General features: G+C 36.1%; 1 protein-coding gene across 1 annotated transcript; it reads right to left on the bottom strand.

The window, feature by feature from the left end:
- On the bottom strand, positions 1-27,262 carry LOC128998012 (heat shock 70 kDa protein 14-like). Its single transcript, XM_054423932.1, has 10 exons — positions 27,039-27,262; positions 24,713-24,805; positions 23,719-23,944; positions 22,125-22,320; positions 21,234-21,395; positions 8,746-9,004; positions 7,440-7,673; positions 5,030-5,176; positions 4,286-4,338; positions 1-2,367 (listed from the first exon to the last, which is right to left on the bottom strand). The coding sequence occupies exons 1-10, from the start codon at positions 27,096-27,098 to the stop codon at positions 2,283-2,285; spliced, it is 1,515 nt and encodes a 504-aa protein (XP_054279907.1). The 5' UTR covers positions 27,099-27,262; the 3' UTR covers positions 1-2,282.

The raw sequence follows: 27,262 nt of genomic DNA, 5'->3' as shown, positions 1-27,262 counted from the left end.
TACATTGTTTACAATTTATTCATAAAAAAAACTTAAACAAAGGAACCTTGAGAATGTAACTTTCTCCTCCAGTTGCAAGTAAAATATTATAATAACAAAGTCTCCTCATGAAGAAAAACTAATATTTTATAACTATAGTACATTGGTAAAAAAAGGCTTGGATTTCTACCTTAGGCCTGAAGTATTTGACTCCTGTAATTCTCATATTCGTTAGCATAACTGCTAGCTGCTGACATTTTCATACATAATTTTAATGATTCTATGTAAATACAATGTTTTTTATCAGTAGTAACCTGAGTAGCAGTGACATGATCATTATTTATTACGTATACCAACTGAGCCCACGCCTTCACTCCACTTTACACAACGAAGTAATCCTCCTAATTGAGCAGATCTTAATGATATCAGAATTTTACAGCCCAGACACCAGCATATAGTTGTCGAAGGCTTACAATTAGGAACGGGTGATTATTTTGTCAAAAACATTCCTGGTTTTTCTATTAACTTATCATTACTAAAAGTGGCAACTACTTGAAAAATAGTTTAAAGATTCTGAGATATTAACAATCACTGCACAAGGTGTCCAAAAAAACTGAACAATTTGAGGCAGAAAAAAATCTATTAGGAGTACATAGATATTTGTTGAAAATGACATATGATAGAGGAACTCATAGTTTTTTTTAACATGATTTACATGTATCAGCTGATCCATTGTTGTCTTTTGAACCTTTAAACATCAAAACATAACCTACAGTAAGGCAGGCGTTATGAACGTGCAAGCGAAAGCTCAGTGTGTTGAATGGTACATTGAAACATAATCTGATATTTTAGAGCAAAGAAGATTTAGAAAACACGATGGTCGACATCCTTCATCAAGGAACACCATCCAAGAATGATGAGTTTATTTTGACTGGAAGCATAAAACACTTGAAAGTTAATGGTAGGCCTAAGCTCCCAGATGAAGTTGTAGAACATGTGCATCAAGGATTCCTTCTTAGTCCTCAAAAATCTGTCCGCATCGCAGCATGTGAATTAAATTTGTTAAAATCGAGTGTTCACCGAGTGAGTACTAAAGAAAAACCTTAATATGAAAGCTTATATTGTTTATTTTACAACAAATTACCCCAGATGACAAACTGAAATGTAAAGAAGACTTTGCAGCTACTGTGCTTGATCGTATGTTTGTTGATGACTTTTAAAAAAAGATAGTGTTTTCCGACGAAACCACATTCCATGTTCGTGGAAAAGTTAATAAAGATAATATTCGAATATGGGGCATTGAAAAGCCATATGAATTTCGAGAAGAGAACATATTCGAGAAAGCCCCAAGTTGAATGGCAACATTTATCTAGACATGCTAGAAAACAGACCTACAGCCCAATGTGTTTTTACAACAAGATGGAGCCCCACCACATTGGAAGTTTTTTGTCAGAGAGTCACTTGACAACTCCTTCCCTTTACAATGGATTGGGTGTGACGGACAGTCTGATACGCTGGCCTCCACGGTCCCCCGACCTAACATCCTGTGACTTTTTTGTCTGGGGCTTTGTCAAAGACCAAGTTTACAAGTCGTATCCAATGTTCGAGAATTCAGATTGAGAATCAATGCAGCCTTCAGCAACATCACAGATGAAATGAGACATAGAGTGTGGTCAAAGATAGATAACCATATTGACTATATTTTTGCCAACAATGGGAATAATGTTGAAGTTGAAGTACATTAACAAACATTATATTAATGATATCTTAAGAATAAGTGTGTCACTTTTTATTTTAAAACATTTCCATATGTGTGTAATTAAAATAATTACAATCCAACAAAGTTGTTCAGTTTCCTTTGGGACACGGTGTATTTGTAGAGCATAGGAGTACTATTAGCCTATACAAAACACAAACAGGAGAACAGATTTGTAAATAATATTTATGAACAACTAAAATGTATGAGCATAGTTTGAAAAAAAATAATCAAAGGGTAAAAAATGGTAAACCTCACTGTTTATTTTTAAATTGTTTCTAAGACTTCTTTATGAAATCTAACTACAACACTAATCAATGAAACTATAAATAAAATTTACATTAACAGCTGATATGGTTTTTAGACAATAGGACATTGTTTCTTTAGGGTCATGAACTGTTATTAGTTTGCTCGGTCCTAATATCTTCTCATTTAATTATTGTCTTTTCTTTAGAATTGGAAAAATATATATATTCAAAATTTAGATGGTCTATTAATGACTTTTCATCGGTGACATATTTACACAACATTTTGACAAATAGCCATGTTATAAAGGAATTGGGCGCATCTTCACGATGTGATGTCGATAATCTTCGCCTTCTTCAGGAACTCCTACTTTTAATCCATCTTCACTGAAACATTAACAAAATGAAATGAGTATCTACTTTCAATAATAAATTCACAGAGCATTCTTTAAAGTTTAAAACTTTTGTTTTCCATCAACAATAAAAGGGCCTTTTACAATAAAATTGCGTAATAAATATCACCGTAATTATGGGTGATGTTGAACTACGTATGTCGTTCTCAGAATTCATGGATTACCTGAATTAATTGGTTGTGCTGTGCATGTGGCTTCGTCAAGGGTAGTCTACAAACTGTGCAGTTTACAAATTGTCCAAAATTAATAATTATGCTGGTTTATAAAGTAAATATGATTGTCTGACTATACTAAATATGCAATTTAAGAAATTTAATGTGAACGCATAAAATAAAATACTTTCAGCAAACAAAAGCTCAAACCCATCCTATTTTAAATTCTAGGTATGCTTTGACTTTATGAGAAATGTATCTCTTGTTCCTTAACCAGGGTTTCCACAACAATTTCTAAATTGATTTTACTACAATATACTTTTTTACTATAACTTCTAATACAACATTTGATTTTAAAATTTTGCCTGCAATATCCACAAAGCGACACTTGCACTCTTTTTTTATTATTTGAATAACGAATATAGCTAACAAATAGAGTTACAATAATAGTAAAATGGTCTCATGTTTATTGATATTAACGAATAATGAAGTAACTTACAATGTATGGAACATATAAAATTAACAGTCAATCCTATGCTCACATACTGGATTATCTGTGGAACTAAAGAAAAGAATATGGCTACTGTATTTGTGTAATAAGAGCGCTATTTGTGTATATCTGTTACAATGCACTCAGCATAGCAACGCTGGTGGCGCTGCCTACGAATTGACAGGCAAAGCTCTCTCAAAGTACTTACCGCTTTTTACCATGCGGTTGGCATTCTGGGTTATAGTAGTATGTTCTCTGTGCCTAGACGTATTACCGGATGTTGGTCTTTTATAGAAACGCTAACAGTAAAATTCATCTGATTTAGAGAGCGGGAATCAATAAAGCGGAAATGAGCTATTTTGTGTACTTTTTACAGGTGTGGCAATGTGATCATTTCCATGTAGTGGTAGGAAAAATATTGACCATCCTACCACCAAAAAATACGTCCTACCAGAAAAATATTCACTGTGTAAATGTTCTTAACAAACCTTTTTTTACCCTTCATCATAAATTATTATCAAAAAGATTACTTTGATTGAGAACATTTACAAATTATTTGAAATTGTGGTTATAAAGTTGCCATAAGATTAAACTAATTTAACTGTAAGAGTAATGTTAACATTGCTTAATTTTAAATTATAAACAATCAAGACAGCATTTTGGAGTCAAACATTCATAGCTTTTTCAAACACATTACTATGTTTTGTATATTTTTCAATAACTTTTATCGTTATAGGCCTAGGACACTTTCCCTGACTTTCAGCCTTTTTTCATACACCTTTGAGATCTTATACCTATTTCTCTATCCTTACCTGACCTTCCTTAACATTCTAGGTTTGTGTAAACCCAGTGTTAATATACAGTGTTAGCAAAACGGGAGTGATGGAGACCAGGTCAAGTCCCTTCAAACGCATGCACCCACACAGCACAGAAAACATACTACTATAACCCAGAATGCTAACAGCATGATAAAAAGCATAAAGCACTCGGATAGAGCTTTGACTGTCAACTCGTAGGCAGCGCCACCAGCGTTGCTATGCTGGTGGCACTGCCTAAAAATTTACAGGCAAAGCTCTTTCTGAGTACTTAACGCTTTTTACCATGCGGTGAGCATTCTGGGTTGTAGTAGTATGTTTTCTGTGCCCACAGGTCTCCATCGGCACTCCTGTTTTGCTAACACTATAGTGCTCAATTAAAATATACTTTAAACCAACTTATTTTAAAGTTTTATTCACATGAAGAATTTTTACCTGTTTACTTCCAACTCCAGATAACATGGATCAGGTAGTCCTTCCAGTTGCAACTGAAAAAAACATTTTTTTTTTATATTTGGGTTGCAACAAGCTATACATCAAGATAGCCTCAACCTCAAACAGATTTAATAATGAAGCTCTTTTATGGTACAAATTGTGTAATTCACCCTGTTTAGGATAGGCCCTGGCTATTTAGTATTTAGAACATTACATTTCAAGGCTTGGATGTAGGTGTTTACGGTATAAACAAGATAGTATTAGACTTTCCGAAGCATAGGATTTCATGTGAATACTGTAAACACCTTCCTACATGAGTCGCATATTATATTTTTCACAACAATACCAAGAGCAAAAACAGTTAAGTGGTCTAAGGGCAGGGGACAGCACCGTAAAATAAGGGTATCCAGTGTCGCTCAAATCTAGTGGCTGAGTTGACCTGTCTATTATTTATGAAGAGGAAATCCAGTTTTAACCATACATGTTTTGGCCTTTTCTGATAATTTACTTTGTGACTTATGTTACAAGTAAGCACTTGTCAACCAAACAAATCAAACAAATTATAAATCTTTCTTTGTGATTGACAAAGTGGTCCGTGACCATTAAATATTTAAATTGTATGTGTGTATATACAAATGTGTTTCTTACTAAGCAGACTCCCCCCCCCCTATAGAAGTAAGCTTGCTCTCCCTACAACAAATCAAATAAGTTATAAATATTACTTAACTAAGAATGTATACCAACCTGTCCTCTCAAAATGGTCTGATCAGTTTCAAACTGTGAGAATGTGAGGGTGACCAGTTCCTCAGGAGAAGATACTCTCATGGTCTTGTGGATGGGGAGAAAAAGTCCACTCTCCAGTTCATGGCGATCAGATTGCGCCCCTTCAACCTGCATCAACCATCCAATTTGTATACAAGTTCTGGTAAGTGACTTGACATTTTTATTATTTTTGTTTTTGTTAACTACCGGTACCGCCCACTTACAATTTAGCCTAAGCCACACTGATTATGATTTTCTTTGTGTACGGTTATCTATTGGTGATGATAGGTTTATGTTGTTTCAGATAAACTGATTATTACAGGTAATATGTGTTTTTCACTAATAACTTATGGGAAATGTAAACAATCCTTGAAACAAAAGTGAAATTAGCTACTATTTTTATTTTTTCATAAACAATTATCATGACTAGTCAATAGTCATGTTTTAACACATGTCTTGTATGTTGCCAATAACAGTAGGCCTATAAGGTTTTGGTAAATTTGCTTATTACACAGGGTGCTTTTATTATTTATATACAGGGTGGAAAAAAGTCCTGGGACAGTGGAATATAACAAAAATAATCAAGATAGAGCTACAAAGTTACTGGGCAAAAAAACCATTTAAACACATTATTCAGTGAACCACTACTTCCTCAGGGGGACTAGGGGTCAGAAGAAAATCTTAAATTTAAGCATAGGTTGATATGTACATCCAATTAAAGGCCTTAGCTAGTAGAATCGTGTAGAATACATTGCCGCAAATTTGAACTGAAACGGAAAACCAAGTCAAAAATGGCAATAGTCCAACAATTTCTTGAATGTACCATTTTAAAACTTTGGACAGCTGCCACTTTTTACTCAGTGTTTTTTTTTTTTTCAGCTGAAATTTGTGAGTGTGATGTGACCACTCATGGTACATTCCACCGGGCCATACCTCACCAACACGACGTGGCGCGGAGCAACAATGGGAAAAAATTAAAATATCATAACATTCATATACACGGCCTCACAAAAATTTTCATAACTTTGTTGTTTTTTAACTGATCTTTACAAGTTAAAAACCGTTGGATTTTTCATTAAATTTCCTAAAAACGCTTATTCTTAATATTTTTTAAATCATCACTTAATTCCAAGATATTTACAGGGTATATTTCCATTTTAAAATTCAATACCAATTCCAGACTTTTCAAGACTAATTCCAGATTTTTCAAGACTAGTTTTTTTCAACAATTAGTCGACCAATTAGTCGAAACAATGTGTCGATACCAAAATTGATCAATTCTCGCCCTCGGTTCTTGATACCAATTTTTATAGGTTTACAAAATTTTTTAAATAATTTGGTCATACTAAACCAACCCCTGTATTGATATCAAAAGAAAATGCAGCAATGAAAAATTTTAATTGGCCAATTTATGTTGGAACCCTTCTCAACACAGTAAATAAAAAATAACTACCATATCAAAGGTAAATGAAGATCTAACGACAAAAATCATATTTTATTATAACTAGAAGTGTGCCAGCCTGATATTTTCAATCAAGCCAAACTAGAGGTAATAGGAGACATCACGGTCGACTTCTGAGATTACTGTGAAATCCGGAATATATTCCCCAGTCACGGAAACATCATCACTATCTGTCTTGAACGCTGCAAAATCCTGAATATCAACAGAATCGCCATAATTGTCTCCCACAGTCCCAGAAACATTATACGACTCAAAATCACAAATATCTCCCAAGGTCATGTGGACAATATTGATATGAAACTGATTTGTCAGCTGTTCTAGTATTTAAGATGCCTTTTGCAGTTCAGTTCAGAATACAATTTGTCTTTGCTCTATTGCTACCAGCTTGTGTGTAAACAACAGGGTTGTTATAAACAATAACAATGACACAAAAAATGTCAGCATTTTCAAAAATACAGTGCCAAAAGTTCCAATTTTGAAACTTTTGAATCCCGAAACTCGCCTATCGAATCTCGAAACCGAAACTTTGTCAAAGTTTTGATGGTTTTAAGATTTGGTTTTGACACATCACTAGTCTTAACCGATAGCAGCAAAATTATGATCATCTTCCATGGTCGTGTAGTCATCATCATCGACTCCCGCGGTCACGGAAACGTCACCGTTGTCTTGCGCGATCGTGGAAAATCCACGAAAATCCAAAATGGGATGATTTTTACTAGAATAATCATACTAACGGACATGGATTTGAACGTACAGGTTTGGCCTCAGTGGACATCAAAACACAAAAGTAAATTGGTCCCGAGTCTAGGTAACAGACATGAAACCTATAGTAATAGCTTATTCCCTAAATAGGAAATTTGTAATACAAAAGAGAGGCATGATCCACACTTATGAGGCTGTAATTTTAAAGGACTGGAGTGTGAGGAAAACCTTTATTGTGATAGCAAATTCCAGAACGGGAATTTCAAGTTGATCTGGAAGGAAGTTGTCGCCCATATTGTTGTCAGCTATGTAGCCTGCTTGGCGAGCAGCACCACAGGCCAACACCTCGTCATAGTTTACACCAGTCAGCAGCGGTACAATTTTGGTTTTAGATTCTTGAAATATTTCTGATATGTACTTTCTCAGTTTAGGCATTTTCATTGGCCCACCACAAAGTAAGACCTGAAAGAAGAAAGTGAGAGACAGGTAGTTAAAGAGGGTCACAATGATTTTAAATATAGTCAATAGTTTTCTTCAATCGTCCATATTGGGGACTAGAACAAACTTTAAACACTACATTTCAAAGTCAAAGGGACACAGTTAACTTTATGATAATAGTTGCAGTAGGTTTAGTTTTTGTCAATCAATCAATTTATTTATCATACACAAAATTTATACATACACGTGATACAATATGTGCAAAAACCATACAAGGGTTGTCTGCACCAACATGTTATGAAAATATGTTTTTTAATTAATATAAAGTGCAATCAGCAATCAACACAGTTCTTTGAGTGTCCTGCACATTTTTTCTGAGAATTATACCATGTGTAATTTCAATTATAAACAAAGCACTGATGGTTGATTTTAAATCTAAAGGAAAAACAAATAAATATAAAATATCAACAAACAAATAATAAAAACAGCAACACAGGCTGACCTATGGTCCTCCTGACCAAATCCAAGCCCTAGCAGAACCCAGACCAAATTGGTTCCTGGTTCAGCAAATCTCGCTGTTATTTGCGTTTGTTATTTTGTCATTGTTCATTGAAAGGGAGATTTTCACTCAACCACCTACCCTACTCTATACCTGGATCAGAGTGACTTTTATTGGTGTAGTGCACCAAAATTAAGACTTGGTTAGCAGCATAGCGCTTTGATTATAACTAACACCTCCAATCGCATGTCACCAGGTGGCTGAGCTCTCGGGCAACGAAATCCTATGACATAGGAATTGAATTTCAAAGCTCGTTCAACGCTTTGGTAAATGTCTCTATTTGTTTGGGGGCTGTGTGGAAATGTAGAATATTAGTTTCTCTTTCAATTGTTTATAAGATAAATATTTATTCTTATATAATCTCAACATGGTGTGCCTAAATCCCGCCAAATTTAAAGTGTAAGCATTGAACATTAAATGACAATATAACCTAGTTAGTAGTTATGCGGTAGTAATTTTTCATAGAGCCTTACAACTGAATAAAATGTGTTGTAAGAATTTTAGTCTATCAACATAAGAAATCAAAGTAATAATTACCATTGTAACATCATCAGGAGTCAAATTCTGCCTGGAGAGGACCGAATGCAGTGGTTTGGCAAATTCAACAAGGAACGGGTTCAATAAGGATTCAAAACGAGCGCGGGACATTTGGTGACTAAAATCTACTCCTTCACATAAACTCTCAACAAAGCAATTGGCAGATTCTATAGATGATAGAACATGAAGGCAATTTTCTGCTGCTAGTGTCAATTTTGTCAGAGACCTGTGACTCTCTTTTGGATCCAACTTGTATTTCCTGCAAAAATGAAATAAACATGTTAAGAACACACTCAAAATTGGGTTTGTCTTAATGATTATTACTACTACAGTAGACTTTTGGTGATATGGATTGGTCTAGTCTGGACTACGGCAAATCAATGACAATTTTGAAAAAAATTGCGATATTTTGCAAAAAATCTGTAGTTTTACGTTTTATCGTCAACAGTTTTACCGAATATCCCATAGAGTCCCATATAGTTTAGTGAGTTGGTGGCTCAGTCGGTAGCGTCGCGGACTTCGGGCCCAAGGCAGCGATGTCGTGGGTTCGGATCCTGGTCACTGCCGATAACATTTTATCAGTACAGTTCACCTTTGTACTGTACCGGCTCACTCCTTGCTTTGCTGTAAACGATCCACGCACGGGCGCTTAGTCTATGTGGACGGGCAAATGCAAGGTTGAAAGAGGCCGCCAACCTCTTTTTTCAAATAAGAAAGAAAGAAAAGATAGAGGGAATAAGCTATTAACATACACCTTATGGTAAGACCTGGACCAAAGAGAGATTTACTTTTTAGTTTTTATGTACCCAGATTTAAAAAACACCATCCCTTCAAATTCATTTGTATATACAGAGTAGAAAAGTCCCAGGTCAGTAAAATATTTCAAAATATAATCAAGATAGAGCTACAGAACTTGGTACAAAGCCACTGCGAATTAAAATCATTTTATCACATTATTCAGTGATACGCTACCTTCTTAAATGTAAGCATCGGTTGATACGCAATAAAATTAACACTCTCAACAAAGAGTGAGAATATTGTAAAATGTTGTAGTTTGCTTGTTTATGGATATATTTTGATCAAACTTGGTTAATTTATTTATTTTATAATAAGTCATTAATATTTTACTAAAAAACACACTTTTTTACCCTCCCTGTAGCAGCAAGCCTATGTACTCATAAAACCTAATGTTAATTAAATACAGTACATTTAATTGAAAATCAATTCAAGCAACTGGAAATTCGCTTAGTTGGCAGGTTTGCTGTGGCGGGGGTATTTAATGATTAATTAAATGGTTAAATGGTTAATTAACATAGAACTAGGCCTAAACTCAAGAACTTGTTTGTCACCTCCCACCACTGAGGACAATATTTTAAAAGTAGTGGGTTTAAATGTACAGTGTATTAGGACTAAGTTAAATGTGCTATCTCTATTTATTAACAAAGTTAGGCCTGACATTTTTTGTATCTCTGAGCATTGGCTGAACATTGACGAGAGTTTATTTTACTCAAAGCTAGAATATATGACGCTTGCTTCAATTTTTTGCAGAAGTAACGTAGGACATGGAGGTAGTGCAATTTACGTTTCGGAACATCTGACTAAATCCATTAAAACTATAGATTTGAATAGATTCTGTGTAGAACTATGCCTAGAGGTGTGCGGCATCAGTATTCCCGAGTTATCCCTAACTATTTTATCAGTTTACCGTTCCCCTGATGGGAACTTGGAAGTTTTTTTTGAGTCTCTTGAGAACTGTCTTGTGTATCTGTCACAAACTGACTACAAAACTATACTGTGTGGTGACTTTAACATCCACCTGGAAGAACAATCAGAGGAAGAGCGTGTCTTCACTGATCTGCTGTTGAGCTGCGGACTTTTTATTGGGAACCGTCTGCCAACTAGGGGGACTGCCTGCCTGGACACCATGGCTACCAGTCTGAACGTGTGGGACTACAGCATTGAGGTAGTGGATGCCATGGTAGCGGACCACGATGCCGTTGTCTCTAGGGTAAACTCCGGTCCAACCTCGGTGAGTCCAAATCCAGTTTCTTGGCATAGAAATTATATCTTTAGTCATAGAAAGGTAAAAGATATAGATTTCCATAGATTTAGGACAGCTCTTGAGCTAACTGATTGGGTTAACTTTGTACAGTATTGTGAATTCCTACAGCCTCATGAAGCATTCTCTGCATTTCTTGAAATATTTGATAGAATTTTTAATGAAATTTTCCCCACTGTAAATTACACCAAAAGTGTAGAAAACAAAGCTAAGCCTAGGAGGATTGCGTCTCATAAAGCATGGTATACAGATGACCTGCATAGGATTAAAATGTATGTGGTTCTGTACAGGGACTTGATGAATTCAGCATCATCTAATGAGGAGTTTGCTCATTGGGAAACAATATATTTAAGAATAAATCGATATTACCGTAACATGGTTGACAAAGCTAAAAGAAATTTCAATGCAAGGTCTATTGAGATGGCTCACAACCCCCAGAAGGCTGCCTGGGCACTAATTAACCAACATAGAAATTCTGCTAAGCCTAAGTCTAATGCTAGCCCTGATGAGTTTAACAAATTCTTTATTCAGAACATTAATGAGATTGTTGACAATATTAACCTCACTTCTCAAACTCTTGATAGCTCATCCTTATTAAGAGCTGGAAATCGGTCGAGACAAATACCTACTATGTCAACCTGGAGGCTGGTTACTCCGGAAAAAATCTGCCAAATAGTTAAGGGCTACAAAAACTCTCATAGTCCTGATGTTTATGGTGTGTCCTGCCACCTACTCAAGTCAGTTATTGATGTGATCTTTTTTCCTTTGGCCTGGCTCATAAATTCATGCTTAAGTAAGGGAGTATTCCCGGACGAGTTAAAGATATCTAGGGCAGTGCCAATTTTTAAGAAAGGTGACCCCCAACTTTTGACCAACTACAGGCCTGTAGCCTTGGTTCCAGCCTTTGGTAAAATCATGGAGTCAATTCTCAACGAACAACTGGTGACTCACTTTGAAGGGAACGATATAATACTAAGTGCCCAACATGGTTTCCGCAAGGGGCGATCAACTGTATCGGCTGTGCGATCATTAGTTGGTCAGGTTATGGAGGCCTTTGAGGCTGGCGACTCTCTGGGACTGGTGTTGTGTGATCTAAGCAAAGCCTTCGACTGCGTTTCTCACGAGATACTTGTTAGTAAACTCAAACATTATGGAATAACGGGGATTGCTCTTAACACCTTGCAATCGTATCTGAGAAACAGGAAGCAGGTAGTGGAAGTTGAGGGTGCTCGATCAGAAGAGCTTAGTTTGCGACATGGGGTTCCTCAAGGGTCTGTGCTTGGTCCCCTTCTCATCGTCATTCTTGTCAATGATTTAGATCTTCAGGGCCGCTCACTTTTATATGCGGATGACACTACCCTGCTGGCAAGGGGAAAGGACATAGATCAAATACGTCTGGACTCAGACAGATTACTTGACGAGGCCAAGAATTGGTTTGTGAGCAACAAGTTGCAGCTCAACGATGATAAGACTCAGCGACTCATTTGCACTCTGAAGACGACTGATGCTGGGAACCCCTTGAAGCTCCTTGGCTTCTGGATTGATCCGAAGATGTCGTGGGGTGAACACGCAACTCAGGTCTGCCATAGGCTTTCTAGAGTCCTCTTTTTGCTAAGGAAATTGAAAAAATCTGTTTGAGCATTCTCAAATTAGGTCTAAACTTAAATTTATTTTAAATAAAATAATACTTGTTTTGTCATTTAAATAATAGATATTTAAATGTTTTGTGTGAAAATAAATAACTGCACTTTTTGGTTCAATTTAGAATAATATTTTAAGTGAGTTCATAAAATAAAATTGTATTAAGTTAAGCCAGACAGAGAGAGAGAGAGAGAGATAGGCAGACAATGCAGAGGAATGTGCTGCGTATCCTGCTTATCAGTTCCAGCCGACATGATATAGACTGAACAGTGGTTTTTCCTGTACACTGCTCCAACTCACGCAGTTACTATGCAGTCTTCATGTGAATCAAACATTATGAGGGTCTCTGAATCCCTCTAATTATTTTACCATGGGTCTCAGTATCCCATATTAAATCATCAATTATTGACTCTATTGTTTCTACAGAAGTTTTATTTAACCGTGAGGAACATTCACCAGAAGTTTGTGTGCACACAGTGTTATATTTTATTTTCTCAAGAAGTGTTAATCTCCATTACTTGGTATTAACGAACATTCGATAATTTCTTCTCCTCGAGGTCGTGAGTACATCTCTACACATCATTCCTCTCTGTCTATTTCAATTTGGACTTAAATATCTCAGCAAGAGAATAGTTTTGATTTTAATATTTTTATTGTAAAGGGTTAATTTAATTTTATATCATTATAATATTTTCTTAACTCAAATGGATTTATTATTTTTCCAATAGTAACTCACTGTTTAGACAGATCAGTAAACTTGCTTTCTACTATATTGACAAATATCTATTGAACCAGCAATTATTCAGTTTGATAGCAAAGTCAGGAATTTAATTTTTTAATTCCCCTTTGTTCAAACATATTGGTCCTTCGAGCCGGATTAACTTAGTCATTTGTTAATAAATAAAAAATTGTAAATTAAAATATCCTTTTAAAGAAACATATTTAAGGTCATTTTTAAATTGTCAAAGTAAGGTTAATTGTATTTGAAGGTTATTGTAGATTACAGTTGAGAATTTGTTTGTTTAAAGATAGTTATCATATAAAATATTTGGTATTCATTTTGTCTTAGATTAAATTAGATATTTAATCGTAAAACGCTCATACATTTCTCCAGAATTGGATTTGTGGTTTATTGATAATTTTAAGAGTTATTAGGGTTGTTTTGAGAATTTAATCTGAAAATATTTTCTTATGCCAAATAGTTTCTTAACACAAATAAATATTGCTGATTTATATTCTACAATCTTGTTCTATGTGCTACTGTAATATTATATAGGCTACAAGCATTATTGAATAATTTTGCAAATCATGATGTGAATTTTTTTATCTACTTTCATTCTGAATTAGTGGTATTCTTTGTTGATTTTTTTTACTATCTTGAAGTATATAGTACTTGTCATGTTCATACTTTTGTAAAGATTGCTCAAACATTTGTGCCTTTGATTATTTAAATTTTCTCTTGGTATTCAATTTCTGAGGGGAAAATGGATGCAGAAGATTTTAAGCGTAAGGTTTCTGCCTTGAAGCGAAAATTATCAGATAGTGCTAAGGAAGTCCAAACTATTAATGAGAAGGGTAGAGCAGCTCTCAAAGATCCTGCTCAAGTGAACTTATTCAAGGGTATGTTTAAGGTGTTAGAGAAATATTTTTCCAAATTTGAAACTCTTTGGGATGAACTTATTGACCTACATGAAGATGAAGGAAAAGTCTCAGAATTTCCTGTCGAAGCAGATCTGACTATCCAAACTAAGGCCAAACGTTATTACTACGAGGCACACACAAGCTATGAGGCACTTATGGCTCTTGTTCAGACAACATCACCTCCCTCACGCCAAAGCATTAATCCTAATGAATCAGTTATATCATCTGAAAACAGATCAAATAAAATTTTACCTCGGATCAATCTGCCCCACTTCAACGGACAAATTACAAACTGGCCTAAATTCCGTGATGCATTCTTATCAATTATTCATAATGATGCTTTGTTGACTAAAATGGAGAAATTCCATTACCTGGTTTCCTCACTTGTAGGCACAGCTTCTGCAGTTATAAGTAACTTGCCATTAATAGAAGACAATTATGACTTGGCATGGAAGGCATTGAACGACACGTTTAATAATAAACGTATGCTAGCCTCTAACTATTTAAATCAGCTCATCCAGTTTAAGCCACAGCAAGGCAAACCTACCATTGATTCTCTACAGAACTTTGTATCACAAGTTTCAGACAATATTGCAGCATTTAAACTGCTAAAAATTCCAAATGAAGCAGATTTTGTATTGTTTCATATTGCTGTTCGATTATTAGATTCTGCGACCAGAGAACAGTTTGAACTTCAACACAAAGATAAAGATTTTCCTGTCTTTGATGATCTTACAAAATTTCTACGGGAACGATGCCTAGCATTACAGCTCGCCCTTGGAAATTCTCATCAATCCTCACATGACAATAACTCTGCGAAGCCTAGTGGCGCTATTAAAGGATATAATACTAGATCTTCTAGCCGTGGTATGCGAGCTACACTCTTGGCTAACTCACCAGGAAATAACATGCAATCGAAAGATAACAATAAAGGTTTCACATGCTTTCTATGCAACAGTGGTAGTCATACACTCTGGAGATGTAAAGATTTTATGAATGCAACAGTTGATGAGCGACACAAGATGTTAAAAAATTGGCATGGATGTAAAAATTGCTTGTATGCCAACCACACTATAGGAAAGTGTAACTCAAAGTGGACTTGTAAATTTTGCAAGAAGAGACACCACTCGTTACTACATATTCCAACCTCAGCTGATGAAGAACTGAAAGATAATGCTACTAGTGCACCAACTTCGTCTTTGACCGCAACTCTTCCTCAACATAGCAACATATTGCTAGGTACTGTAGTTGCTGAGATAAAAGATGCTTCCGGAAGATTTCAACCCATACGTCTAGTGATAGACTCAGGAAGTCAACATTCCTTCATAACTCACAAATGCCTCACCAAACTTGGTTTATCGACAACTCCATATCCAAAGAAGATATCGGCTATTGGCCAGACCATATTTGATGGTGCAAAAGGCAAAGCACTTTGTCATCTGAAGCCAAAAAATCAGGAATCCCCTATCCTCAAAACAGAAGCTGTTGTGATCAACAATATTACTTCATACCTACCCAACTTCACTATGCCTTCTAACTTATGGTCGGAATATACCAAATTTGAACTAGCAGACCCTAAGTTTTGGGAACCTGGACCTATTGAGTTTTTATTGGGCTCTGACTTGTTTCCAGATGTTTGGCTTGGATCTTCGATTACTCTTCATGAAAACCAACCCAAGCTGTTTGCATCAGTCTTTGGCTACATTGCTATTGGGAGAGTTCTTGACTGTCAATCATCCACTAATATGAATGCTTCTTTCTTCACCCTTGCTTATGATAAAGATGATATTCATAATCAGCTGCAACGATTTTGGGAACTCGAGGAACCTGCTTCTATCCCAGTCAAAGAAAACCCAGAAGATTTAGCTTGTGAAAAGCATTTTACAGAGACTCACTACAGACTTGAGAGCGGCCAGTACGTTGTTCGCCTACCGTTTAAAAGTGAGCCAAAGCATCTTGGTGACTCTGAAAGAAATTCTCTGAAAAGACTATACAGTCTAGAAACAAAACTGACAAAGAATTCTCTACTTAAGTCTGAATACTGCAATTTCATGAAAGAATACCTTGAACTGGAACACATGAGCCCCACATCATCTACTTCAAAATATGTGATCCCACACCATTCTGTCACTAAAGAAGATCGCTCACAGATTAAGCTCAGAGTAGTATTTGATGCTTCTTCCCTTACTGACTCTAACACGTCTCTAAACAACCATCTTATGATAGGCCCAAAGTTACAGCAAGACATAAAAGGTATCTTGACAAGATTTAGGATGTATCCAGTAGTTTTTGTGGCTGATATAATAAAAATGTACAGGCAGATTTTAGTTCATCCCTCTGATAGGGTATATCAACACATTTTCTGGAGATTTGATCCTTCTGAAGCTATTCAGAAATATGAACTGAATACAGTAACGTATGGTACTACCTCTGCACCTTTTTTAGCCTTGAGAGTCATGAAACAGCTAGCAACCGATGAAGGGACTGACTATCCACATGCAGCAAAGGCTATTCTTCAAGACATGTATGTCGACGATCTTGTCACTGGTGCTTCTACTGTTGATGAAGCCTTGAAACTCAAGGATGAAGTAATCAATCTTTTACACAAAGGTCATTTTGGTCTAAGTAAATGGGCCAGTAACTCTCAGGAAATTTTAAATGCAATCAATCCTTCAAAACATATCAAACAGATCAACCTCTCATCTAGTGAAGATTCAAATGTCAAGATCCTAGGACTTCAATGGAACCCTTCAAGCGACACGTTTGCATACCAGATTGAACAATTTACCCCTGTGTTTACTAAAAGGGCCATCCTATCAGCTGTTGCAAAGATTTTTGATCCTCTAGGATTCGTTTCTCCTGTGATAATGATTGCAAAGAGCATAATACAAAGCCTATGGAAATTGAAGCTGGGCTGGGATTCGGAAATCCCAACTAACTTGAAGACTCTATGGAATGACTTGACTACTCAGCTAGAGAACCTGCAACATCTTAGTATTCCAAGATTTGTAACATCTGACAAACCATACAAATTGCAAATAGTAGGATTTGCTGATGCTTCAGAAAAAGGATATTGTGCTGCACTGTATCTGAGAGTTATTAGTGACAAAATAATTACAAACCTTCTAACAGCCAAAACTAAGTTAGCCCCAATCAAGACACTGTCTATCCCACGCTTAGAGTTGTGTGGAGCCTACCTGCTTGCAACAATATTCCACTCTGTTATGGAAACCCTCAGCCAATTTGCCAGTAATCAGTTTCAGAAGCCTATTTTCTTCACTGATTCTTCAATTGTCTTAGGATGGCTGAATACACCAACTTACAAGCTTAAAGTTTTTGTAGCAAACAGAGTTGCACATATCTCAGAACATACTCCTGTTTCATCGTGGAGACATATTAAATCAGAGGAAAATCCAAGTGACCATGGTTCTAGAGGACTTTTACCAGATAAACTAACTAACTGTGATCTATGGTGGCATGGCCCTAAGTGGATGAATATGCCTGAAGATAAATGGCCAGAGTCTACAGTACAGTTCCAGCAGCAGCCCCTACCTGAAGTGAAAGCTGAACCACAAGTGCTTGTCTCAAATAGTACTGAGCCAGAGCTTATCAAGATGATGGAAAACTATTCTTCATACTACAAACTTCTACGTGTAATATCTTGGATCAGAAGATTTATCTACAATTGTCAAGCTAAACTACACAGTACTAGTCGTCTTAAAGGACCCCTTCAGCCTAAGGAAATTCAAGAGTCCTTACTATCCTGCATCAAGAAAATTCAATCACACTTTTTCTCTATTGATGGCGACAGAAGATGTGCAACTGCTGTCCTCAATAAGTTTCATAAACTTACCCCTTTCTTTGACAAACTGGGGATACTCAGGGTGGGCGGCAGGCTAAATAATGCAGCTATCCCAGAAGATCAAAGACACCCAATCCTTCTGCCAAAGTGTCATTTCACCTTATTGTTGGTAGATTATTACCATAAAATCTACCTACACCCAGGACCCAACTTGCTTCAAGCTCTGATTCAATTACGATTTTGGATACCATCACTGAGAAATATTGTCCGTCAGCGAACCTTCAAATGTCTAAGGTGCTTCAAGCTAAAGGCTGAAACCTTTTCCCCGATGATGGCTGATCTTCCTTCGCAACGAGTGAATGTAAGCCGAGCATTTTTACATGTTGGTGTTGACTTTGCTGGACCTTTGACTATGAGAGAGTCGTTAAGAAGAAAAGCAACCACTGCCAAGACTTACATCTGTGTTTTTGTCTGCATGGCTACTAAAGCTTTACATTTAGAGCTGGTAACCGCACTCTCAACAGATGCCTTTATGGCTGCTTTCAGACGTTTTATTTCTAGAAGAGGTCTTCCTGAACAAGTGTATTCCGACTGTGGAACCAACTTCAGAGGAGCAGCTAATCGTCTTCGAGAGTTAGGATTATGGTACTCCAATCAGACTACACAAGAAGAAATTCTACAGCAAACTACTAAACTGGAAGTAAAATGGAATTTCAATCCTCCCTATTCCCCACACTTTGGTGGACTGTGGGAGTCGGCAGTTAAATCAACAAAGACACATTTGAGGAAGATAGCTGGAGAAACTGCTTTGACTTATGAAGAGTGGTCAACCTTGCTCACCCAAGTAGAAGCAGTTCTGAATTCAAGACCACTCTGTCCTTTGTCAGCTAGTCCAGAAGAAACTAATTTTCTTTCTCCAGGACACTTTCTTGTTGGATGTCCTCTTGTTGCTCCTCCCGAACCTTCTCTTCTTGATCTTCGAGAAAACGTCCTTACAAGATGGCAACTAGTCCACAAGATGGTTCAACATTTTTGGAAGAGGTGGCGAGTGGAATACTTGAACATCCTGCAAGCGAGAGGAAAATGGACAAGATCTTCTACAAACCCTAAAATCGGAGACTTGGTTCTTCTTAAGGATCAAAATGTACCTATCTTGCAGTGGCCTCTTGGAAGAATCATCAAGACTCACCCAGGCAGTGATGGAATTGTTCGAGTGATGACTGTCAAGACCAGTGACTCTGAATTCCAACGTCCAGCTGTGAAATTGGTACCTCTTCTTTCAATCAATTCTGACCCTTTTAAGTAAGATGCTAGAAATTTCCTTTGAAATTTCGGTGGGCGGTATGTTTGAGCATTCTCAAATTAGGTCTAAACTTAAATTTATTTTAAATAAAATAATACTTGTTTTGTCATTTAAATAATAGATATTTAAATGTTTTGTGTGAAAATAAATAACTGCACTTTTTGGTTCAATTTAGAATAATATTTTAAGTGAGTTCATAAAATAAAATTGTATTAAGTTAAGCCAGACAGAGAGAGAGAGAGAGAGATAGGCAGACAATGCAGAGGAATGTGCTGCGTATCCTGCTTATCAGTTCCAGCCGACATGATATAGACTGAACAGTGGTTTTTCCTGTACACTGCTCCAACTCACGCAGTTACTATGCAGTCTTCATGTGAATCAAACATTATGAGGGTCTCTGAATCCCTCTAATTATTTTACCATGGGTCTCAGTATCCCATATTAAATCATCAATTATTGACTCTATTGTTTCTACAGAAGTTTTATTTAACCGTGAGGAACATTCACCAGAAGTTTGTGTGCACACAGTGTTATATTTTATTTTCTCAAGAAGTGTTAATCTCCATTACTTGGTATTAACGAACATTCGATAATTTCTTCTCCTCGAGGTCGTGAGTACATCTCTACACATCATTCCTCTCTGTCTATTTCAATTTGGACTTAAATATCTCAGCAAGAGAATAGTTTTGATTTTAATATTTTTATTGTAAAGGGTTAATTTAATTTTATATCATTATAATATTTTCTTAACTCAAATGGATTTATTATTTTTCCAATAGTAACTCACTGTTTAGACAGATCAGTAAACTTGCTTTCTACTATATTGACAAATATCTATTGAACCAGCAATTATTCAGTTTGATAGCAAAGTCAGGAATTTAATTTTTTAATTCCCCTTTGTTCAAACAAAATCAGTGCCAGTGGATTTTTTGGTATCGGCCTATTTCGCCCTGTTCCACAGTCATATCTCATATGGGTTGTTATTATGGGGACACTGTCCAAAGAGTCAGAAGATTCTGCGGCTCCAGAAGAAAGCAGTGAGGCTTTTGACTTCATCTGGCCGTCGAGACCACAGTAAGCCTCTGTTCTCCTCTCTTAACATTCTTACCATCTTTAGTCAATATGTACTTGACTCCGTCTGCTACGTTAAGGAGAAAATTGGTGACTTTATACAGCGTGGTGCAGTACATCAGCACAACACTAGAGGAGCTATCGATCTGGATGTGCCAAGATGCAGACTGGCTAAGTCACTGAACAGCTTCCCAGTTATGGCAGTGAGACTTTTCAATAGACTCCCAATTGAAGTAAAGCAGGCGAACAATGCCCAGTTTAAAAGATTGGTAAGGGAGAGACTCCTGGTGGACCCCCTATTTGACATAGACGAATTTATGAGGGAACCTTGGAGAGGAGCCATCCGCAATCCAAGATAGCCTAGACATGAATTGACACAGCCTATCCAGATCATCTGGTCATCGGCGACGCAGTGGTAATTAAGAGGTAATTAAGGTAAATGTTTCAAAGATACTGGCATTTTTTGTAAATAAATAAGACAATGAAAATGGGTTGAATACTGAACGATCTTCTTAAATTCACATGGTTTATGGATAAACTCTATTCCCGCACACTTGACCATAAAAGACAACTAAGGGAATCGGAGTAATTAATGGACATAGAATTTTAGCGATGATTAAGTTCCCCGCTTCCATACAATACCTGTTAGTATTTCAGAACACATAGCTTTGTTTTAGTTTTAAATTTCGCAGGCCTATCATTTTCCCCCAAATTTTTTTTTTTTTTTATCATTGAGGTTCAGATTAGCAAGACTCTAGTGTAGTTAATAAATTTTAGTTAGTTTCATCCTCTCCATGAAATACATTGAAATATTTGAAAACTTTACTAAAATCACTGCACAACACTAACACTGACAACATTGCAAATTTAACTCAATCAGACGTATAACATCAAATGTATCAACACATTTTATAAAAGCCTACAACTATAAGGAGTTCTAATATTTCAACCACAAATTTTAATCCAATTACCTGTAAAATTCCTGTGCCAAGTAATTGGTAAGAGTATTTATGAGGAGTTTACCCCCCACGTCTTCAGTGTACTCTGTATCCTGAATGTTCAAAAATCCTCGGTCTACTTGTATCAATGTTACGTCACAACTTCTGCCTCCTACTCTGTACACCAATACTTTCCTGTCAAACAGAGAATAATTAAAAATCTACAAAATAACTCTTTCACAATAATATTTAATATGTCGAATGTTTAGGGCTAGATAAACTTGATTAGATTAGGTTCAGGAACGAAAAGGATTGGATAATGAGAAAGGGGTTTTATAATTTTTTTTAATAGGTTTTTTTTTAAATTTGCAAACATAAAGCTTGAAAATTCGTATTTTTTATTACAGTCAATGTGTAGCCTAGAACTTAGTTAGGCAAATACCTACTATTAACATTTGACAAAAACAAAACACCTTTTCCCTTCTCTGTAGCAGAAAACCTAGTAAATACTCAGCAAACTTATTTAGATAGGGAATAAATCTGACATTTTTAAGCAAATACTTTGGTAAAAATCTAATCAGGTAAATGGAAATTTGCTTAGTCTGCAAGATTAGGGGGATATTTTTACACACTTACCGCTGAAAATGCTTATAATTATGGTTTAAATATGCTACATGCACATAATGAAATAATCACAAATTCTGTAATAGTCGATGAATCGGGATGCGGTGAACACGCAATGAAAATGGGGGAATCGCCCTACGCGCATAAAAAATACCAACTCACGGTAGCTGTTCTCACACTGAAGCAATGAAATACAAGTCGGGTAGCGGCACAGATTAGCGCCTTGCATGGTCAGTGTGTTAATAAAAAAAACTACCAACAGCTGGTCCATATAAATGGGATGTCTATTTCAGCACTTACTTTGTTATGCAATCTGAGAGCAAGTCGTATCCCAGAATGGCCGCTGCTGGTTCACAGATTATATGCATTACATCCCATCCTACTGCCTCCGCTGCAGATCGCAGCTTGAACCTGCCTTCATCAGACATGAGTCGAGGCACTAACAGAACACATGAGGCTTCACTCTCCGCTCCTGGGACTGCACTTCTAGCAATCTCTAAAAAATACACACAGAACATATGGATTTAACTCTTTGCAGTTTTTTTAACTAGAAGCAAATTGGTTCTATTTTAAACAAGAGAACAATTTTATCAAGCGTAAAAAATACACTTTGTGTACAAGTTGCACATAAAATTTTTCCTACAGTGTAGCACTGTAGGCCTGGCAGACCAAACCTCAAATAAAATTGTTACACCCGCTCGAGGCACTCAAAGAATTGGTATTTCAACACTATACAACACGTTTTTAGGTTAGGTTTAATCCAAACATTGAACAAAATGGGAAACGCTGCACCAGCTGTTCTTAGTTGTAATATCTTTAAATGTTCCCAACTTATTTTCAACCGTACACATATAATGTGAGTAATGAAAGTATGCTGTTTTGTGTTGTTTGGTTGGAATAATGGAGTCCGGCAAAAAAAAAAAAAAAAGGGTGCAACAAAAGTAAAAAGAGTGCTGCAAATAGCAACTTTCTGTGCTATAATCAGAGCAACTACTTTGTCAGGTGACTGCAGAAAAAATTATTTAAAATGCAATCACCTATGACCTATCTTTACAGGTGTATCCAGGTTCTCAGCTGGAATTAGAGAGTATAAATTCCTCCTAGGGAGGAGACATTAACCTTACAAGCGCAAAACAGATGTGCAGTATCAGGCCGCCGTTGTGACTTAAACGTTTGACACCAGTCTTCAGTGCTACCGACTACAATGTTTAAGGCTCAACAGAAGGCACAGAGTGATCTGTGGTTTGCAGGGTGTAGAACGATTGTTAAATTAAATTAAATTTATTCACCTGGTAAAAAGCAAAGTTATGACAAAAGTCAAGATTATCCGACAATCCTACATCAGAACCCCAAAAAATCAATTGCCCGACAAAGTCTTCAGTTAATCATACCTAATTCCACACTTCATGTGGCTATTCGTTAAATATTGAGACTTGGTGCCTACAAAATTCAGTTGTAAAAGACTAACTGTTACCAGTTACCAGATTAACTACTGATCGCCCAAAGCATACAGACTGCCAGTTTTATGCTCATATGAGATTTATGACAATCCGAATTGCATTAGATTTTTCTGAATGTTATCAAAGTATGAAAAAAAACCTTTTCACTTCAATTTGACGTCTAAATTGTTTAATAATGTTTTTCAGATCCGCATTATTTACAGCATTATTTATTACAGGGTATCGTACCCTGTATTAAATAATGCTGTAATCACAACTGAAAATGTATAGTCTTAAGCAACTTCATGCTATTTTAAACTACTGTATTTGAATACTTTTAATGTAATAATAATTTACATAGTAACCCTCAAATATTTCCTTCAAAGAATGTAAATAGTATATAACAGAAAATAAAGCTGATTTTTAATTCAATTTGAAAATATGGAAGAACTTACCATATAAGGTACGAAAAATTGATCTGGCAATATCTGTTGGAGTCATATATTCTGTTCGATCTTCCAGAGGTAATTCGTAGCATAGTTCATCCTCTCGGAGCACAGTGGCCACTCTCCGATGGCCATTTTCTAGTTCAGGGGTGTTTGTATCCAGCATGCGTTTGTTGCACACGACAGTGGTATTCCAGCGTGAGATCATTAATGATTTGCATGCTGTTCCAACAACCTGTACCAATCAAAAAAGTTGTTCTAATATATTTGAATAAAAATTTAAATCTTGGTATCCAGTCCTAACTCATTAAAAACAACTAATAGTAAGTTAGCTTACTTTAGATTAAAGAATTTAGAAAATTTTATGTTAAGACATACAGTAGGACCTTGATATTTCAAATCTAAAGGGGTATGGTTAAATATTCAAGTTATAATTTTTTTTGACTAAAAGAGGTTCAAGTTATCAAGATGTTATAGCTAAAAAATCTAGATAGGCCTACTGAAGGTGTTCAATACTGTCAATGATGTTACATCACAACTTTCGTAACTCTATTTTAACATTCAAACTCCATTTATTTATATCTACTGAATAAAAATCCTTCAGAAGATTTTCCTCTATAAATTTTAAATACTAAAAGTACTCCCTGTTTTGTAATGAACTAAAAAACGAGTACCGGTAGGCCTATTTCAAACTTTAGAAAAAAAAAACTTTCAGTATGATGGAGTTTTCCATGCATTATCTTGGAGGACCTTACAACTTTTGTTGACAACATAATTACTTTCCCTGTCCGGAAATCAGACTTTGCTTTTCCACAAATTAGCTACCGATATGGCTTTGTCATTCGCTTGTAAAATATCATCTAATGTGCAAGACTGGTCTAGGCGTGGACAGATCAGCAGATGGCCAGGATCCTGAACAGCACCACACGCACACAAGATGTTTGACAACCAACAAACTAATATAATATTATCAGTTTTACAAACAACTGGAAAGTTTACTTACATTTTCATTTTCAGTGACCGTAACGATAGCAGGTGTAACTCTTTCCCCGGCATGGTTTGCTATAACTTCAATTTGGAACTTGGAGTCATCTTTCTGTAAAAAATTAAATAAAGAAGGCTATAGTCTAACAAACTTCCATTATTAGTTTTGACTAAAGAAGAAGATATTCCAATTGGGACTGGGTATTTGTGTGATTTTTATTGTGATCACGCCTTATAGTTCTAGATGCAATGAGCACAGCCAATATAAGCTACTAACATACCAGGTTAGAATAAAATATGTTGCTCAAGGTCAAATAGGGTGGGGAAGAAGTTAGAGGAAATTTATTTAAAGAACACTTTAGTGAACTGGTCTGTTTGTGTAAACAAGCCATTAGACTTGGTTTTGGTTTCAGAACTGTTTTGAAAAAATAAAATATTGTTCAGCATATGACCCACAAATAGGCAAAAAGATATTAACTGTTGGGAGAATGTTGGTATATTATGCAAGGGTGATTTATCCTATTTTTTAAAGCTAACTCGGCTATTGCAAGTAGGCCTCTACAAACTGCAGGCCATGAAATGCTACTAAGTTATTTCGCTTAAGTTACTTTTGGAAACACAAAATTTACGGGTCTTGTGAATTTTTATTGATAAAGCCTAAGAATGTTGAGGAAAAAAATTGAAGTAGGCTATTATGTTAAGACCTTCCATTCATAAACAATCTTAGATGTCGATTTTTGACATCCTGATAAACTGGCACAATGAGATATGTTATACACCTAGCCGAAAGTCTGATAGTTAGTGTGCCTACATTTACTATAAGTAGCTTTTGGATGGTTATATTCAAGCCCTCATGTTGTGGTCGGTGTGTAGGTTATACAATTGAAGACCTCAAATGGTGTATGGACCCTTATTTGTATTTTTTAGGCTTCTCATATTTAAGAAACTGTCATAGGCCTAACTTTAACAACCAAATTAAAAATATAGCTTTGGCAACAAATTAACAACCGAGTAGAGCCTGTGTAGTCTCAGCCCCGTACAAGAGCCTGTGTAGTCTCAGTCCCGTACAAGAGCCTGTGTAGTCTCAGCCCCGTACAAGAGCCTGTGTAGTCTCAGCCCCGTACAAGAGCCTGTGTAGTCTCAGCCCCGTACAAACCCTTAAATGTCATAGACATAGACATAAACTTATTTTATTTACACAAAACTTTCTTTTTAAAGTATATTCATACATAACTTAAGAACAGGCGTTTCGTCATAGTGATGATTTTTTAATTAAATAACTTAATATGGTAAGTTAGTTAAAATAATTCAAATAAACTCATTTAGGATATCAATGAATTTTTAACTACACTAAAGGGTTCTCCAAATAGCATGTTATCCCAGTGTATAGTACTCTTTATTAATTATTTTATCTTACTGACTGATCTTAATGATCTTTACATCTTGACTAAAATGGAGTTGCTGGGATTCGTCATCGGCCCTAAGATTACCTGAAGTGGCCATGAGGACAGCGTCTGTAAGGTCTACACGTCTCCTATGAACTCCCTCTTTGAGGAAATGCTACAATGTGTGACAGTAAAACTCAAATTTTTAAGACGTATTAAGGTCGATTCACACACATCAGTCCTGTCACAGTTCCGTTACAGTCCAGTTGCAGTCCAGTCACAGTTGCATCCGCAATTTCTCAGTCAATTGTCCGTCAGTTGGTTTCAGTCAGTCTTCCGTCTCTAATATTTACAGTAATTTACAGTCAAAAAATTTACATTTTAAACCTATGTTCTATTAAATTATCATTGTCTATCTTGTTGATTGTTACAAACAGTACTCAAAATACAAACGCAACCATTTAAATAACAATAACACTATTTTCTAACCTCAAACAGTTCCGTCAGGCGTCCAAACAATCAAAAAATATCGGTGAAAAGAAATCTGAAATTGACTGACGGATGCCGGCAGAGAGACTGACGGGACTGCTACGGATGAGTGTAGATAGCGCAATAGAAAATCCATCAAAGAATATTTTTGTTAACTGTGACGTGCCTGAAGTGACTTTACTGTGACGTGCCGTAACTGATGTGTGTGAATCGACCTTAAACCCTCTGTTTTCCAAAAATCTCTTTAAGCCTGGCTTCTCGATTGGCCACTGTATTCATTCAATGAAGTTAGGCCTAGCCTACTTTGATGCCTTGGGTCCACAATAGGCTCAACACTATCTTGCCCAAAAAACTTGTAGTAAATAGTGTATCTTTATTTTTGAACTAGGCCTAGTCTATTTAGATATTTTGGTCATCAATGTCACGGGAGGTGTTAGGTAGGCTAGGCTATCAAGGTAAGAAACAACTTACCTTGCACATAGCCAAGCATGCTCCAGAATTCCCCACGTGTATTCCAAATACCGGGTTCATTTTTCAATAAAGATGGGAACAGTAGAAAGATATTTTATCACGGAAGTAAGGAGTTACCAAAAATTATTATTTTATAGAAACTATGTTTGAAAAGAAAAGAACGTGACTTAACTTGACACTGGTTGATTTAAAAAAACGAGGTTAGAGGTTATGTTATGTCTGCT

The sequence above is a fragment of the Macrosteles quadrilineatus genome, unplaced genomic scaffold (genome assembly GCF_028750875.1).
Source record: "Macrosteles quadrilineatus isolate MER2022 unplaced genomic scaffold, UCM_ALF_1.0 Scaffold_7__1_contigs__length_78375512, whole genome shotgun sequence".
NCBI classification, from domain to species: Eukaryota; Metazoa; Arthropoda; class Insecta; order Hemiptera; family Cicadellidae; genus Macrosteles; species Macrosteles quadrilineatus.
Note: the sequence above shows the minus strand (reverse complement) of the source record. Positions and strands in the feature narration are given on the sequence as shown.

Excerpts from the sequence above, each read along its gene's own strand:
- LOC128998012 (XM_054423932.1), bottom strand. The coding sequence starts at position 27,098 with ATGAACCCGGTATTTGGAATACACGTGGGGAATTCTGGAGCATGCTTG. Across the intron at positions 7,674-8,745 it reads CTCCTGATGATGTTACAATG|GTCTTACTTTGTGGTGGGCC; the intron begins GTAATTATTACT and ends TTCTTCTTTCAG. Across the intron at positions 4,339-5,029 it reads AGACCATTTTGAGAGGACAG|TTGCAACTGGAAGGACTACC; the intron begins GTTGGTATACAT and ends TGTTTTTTTCAG.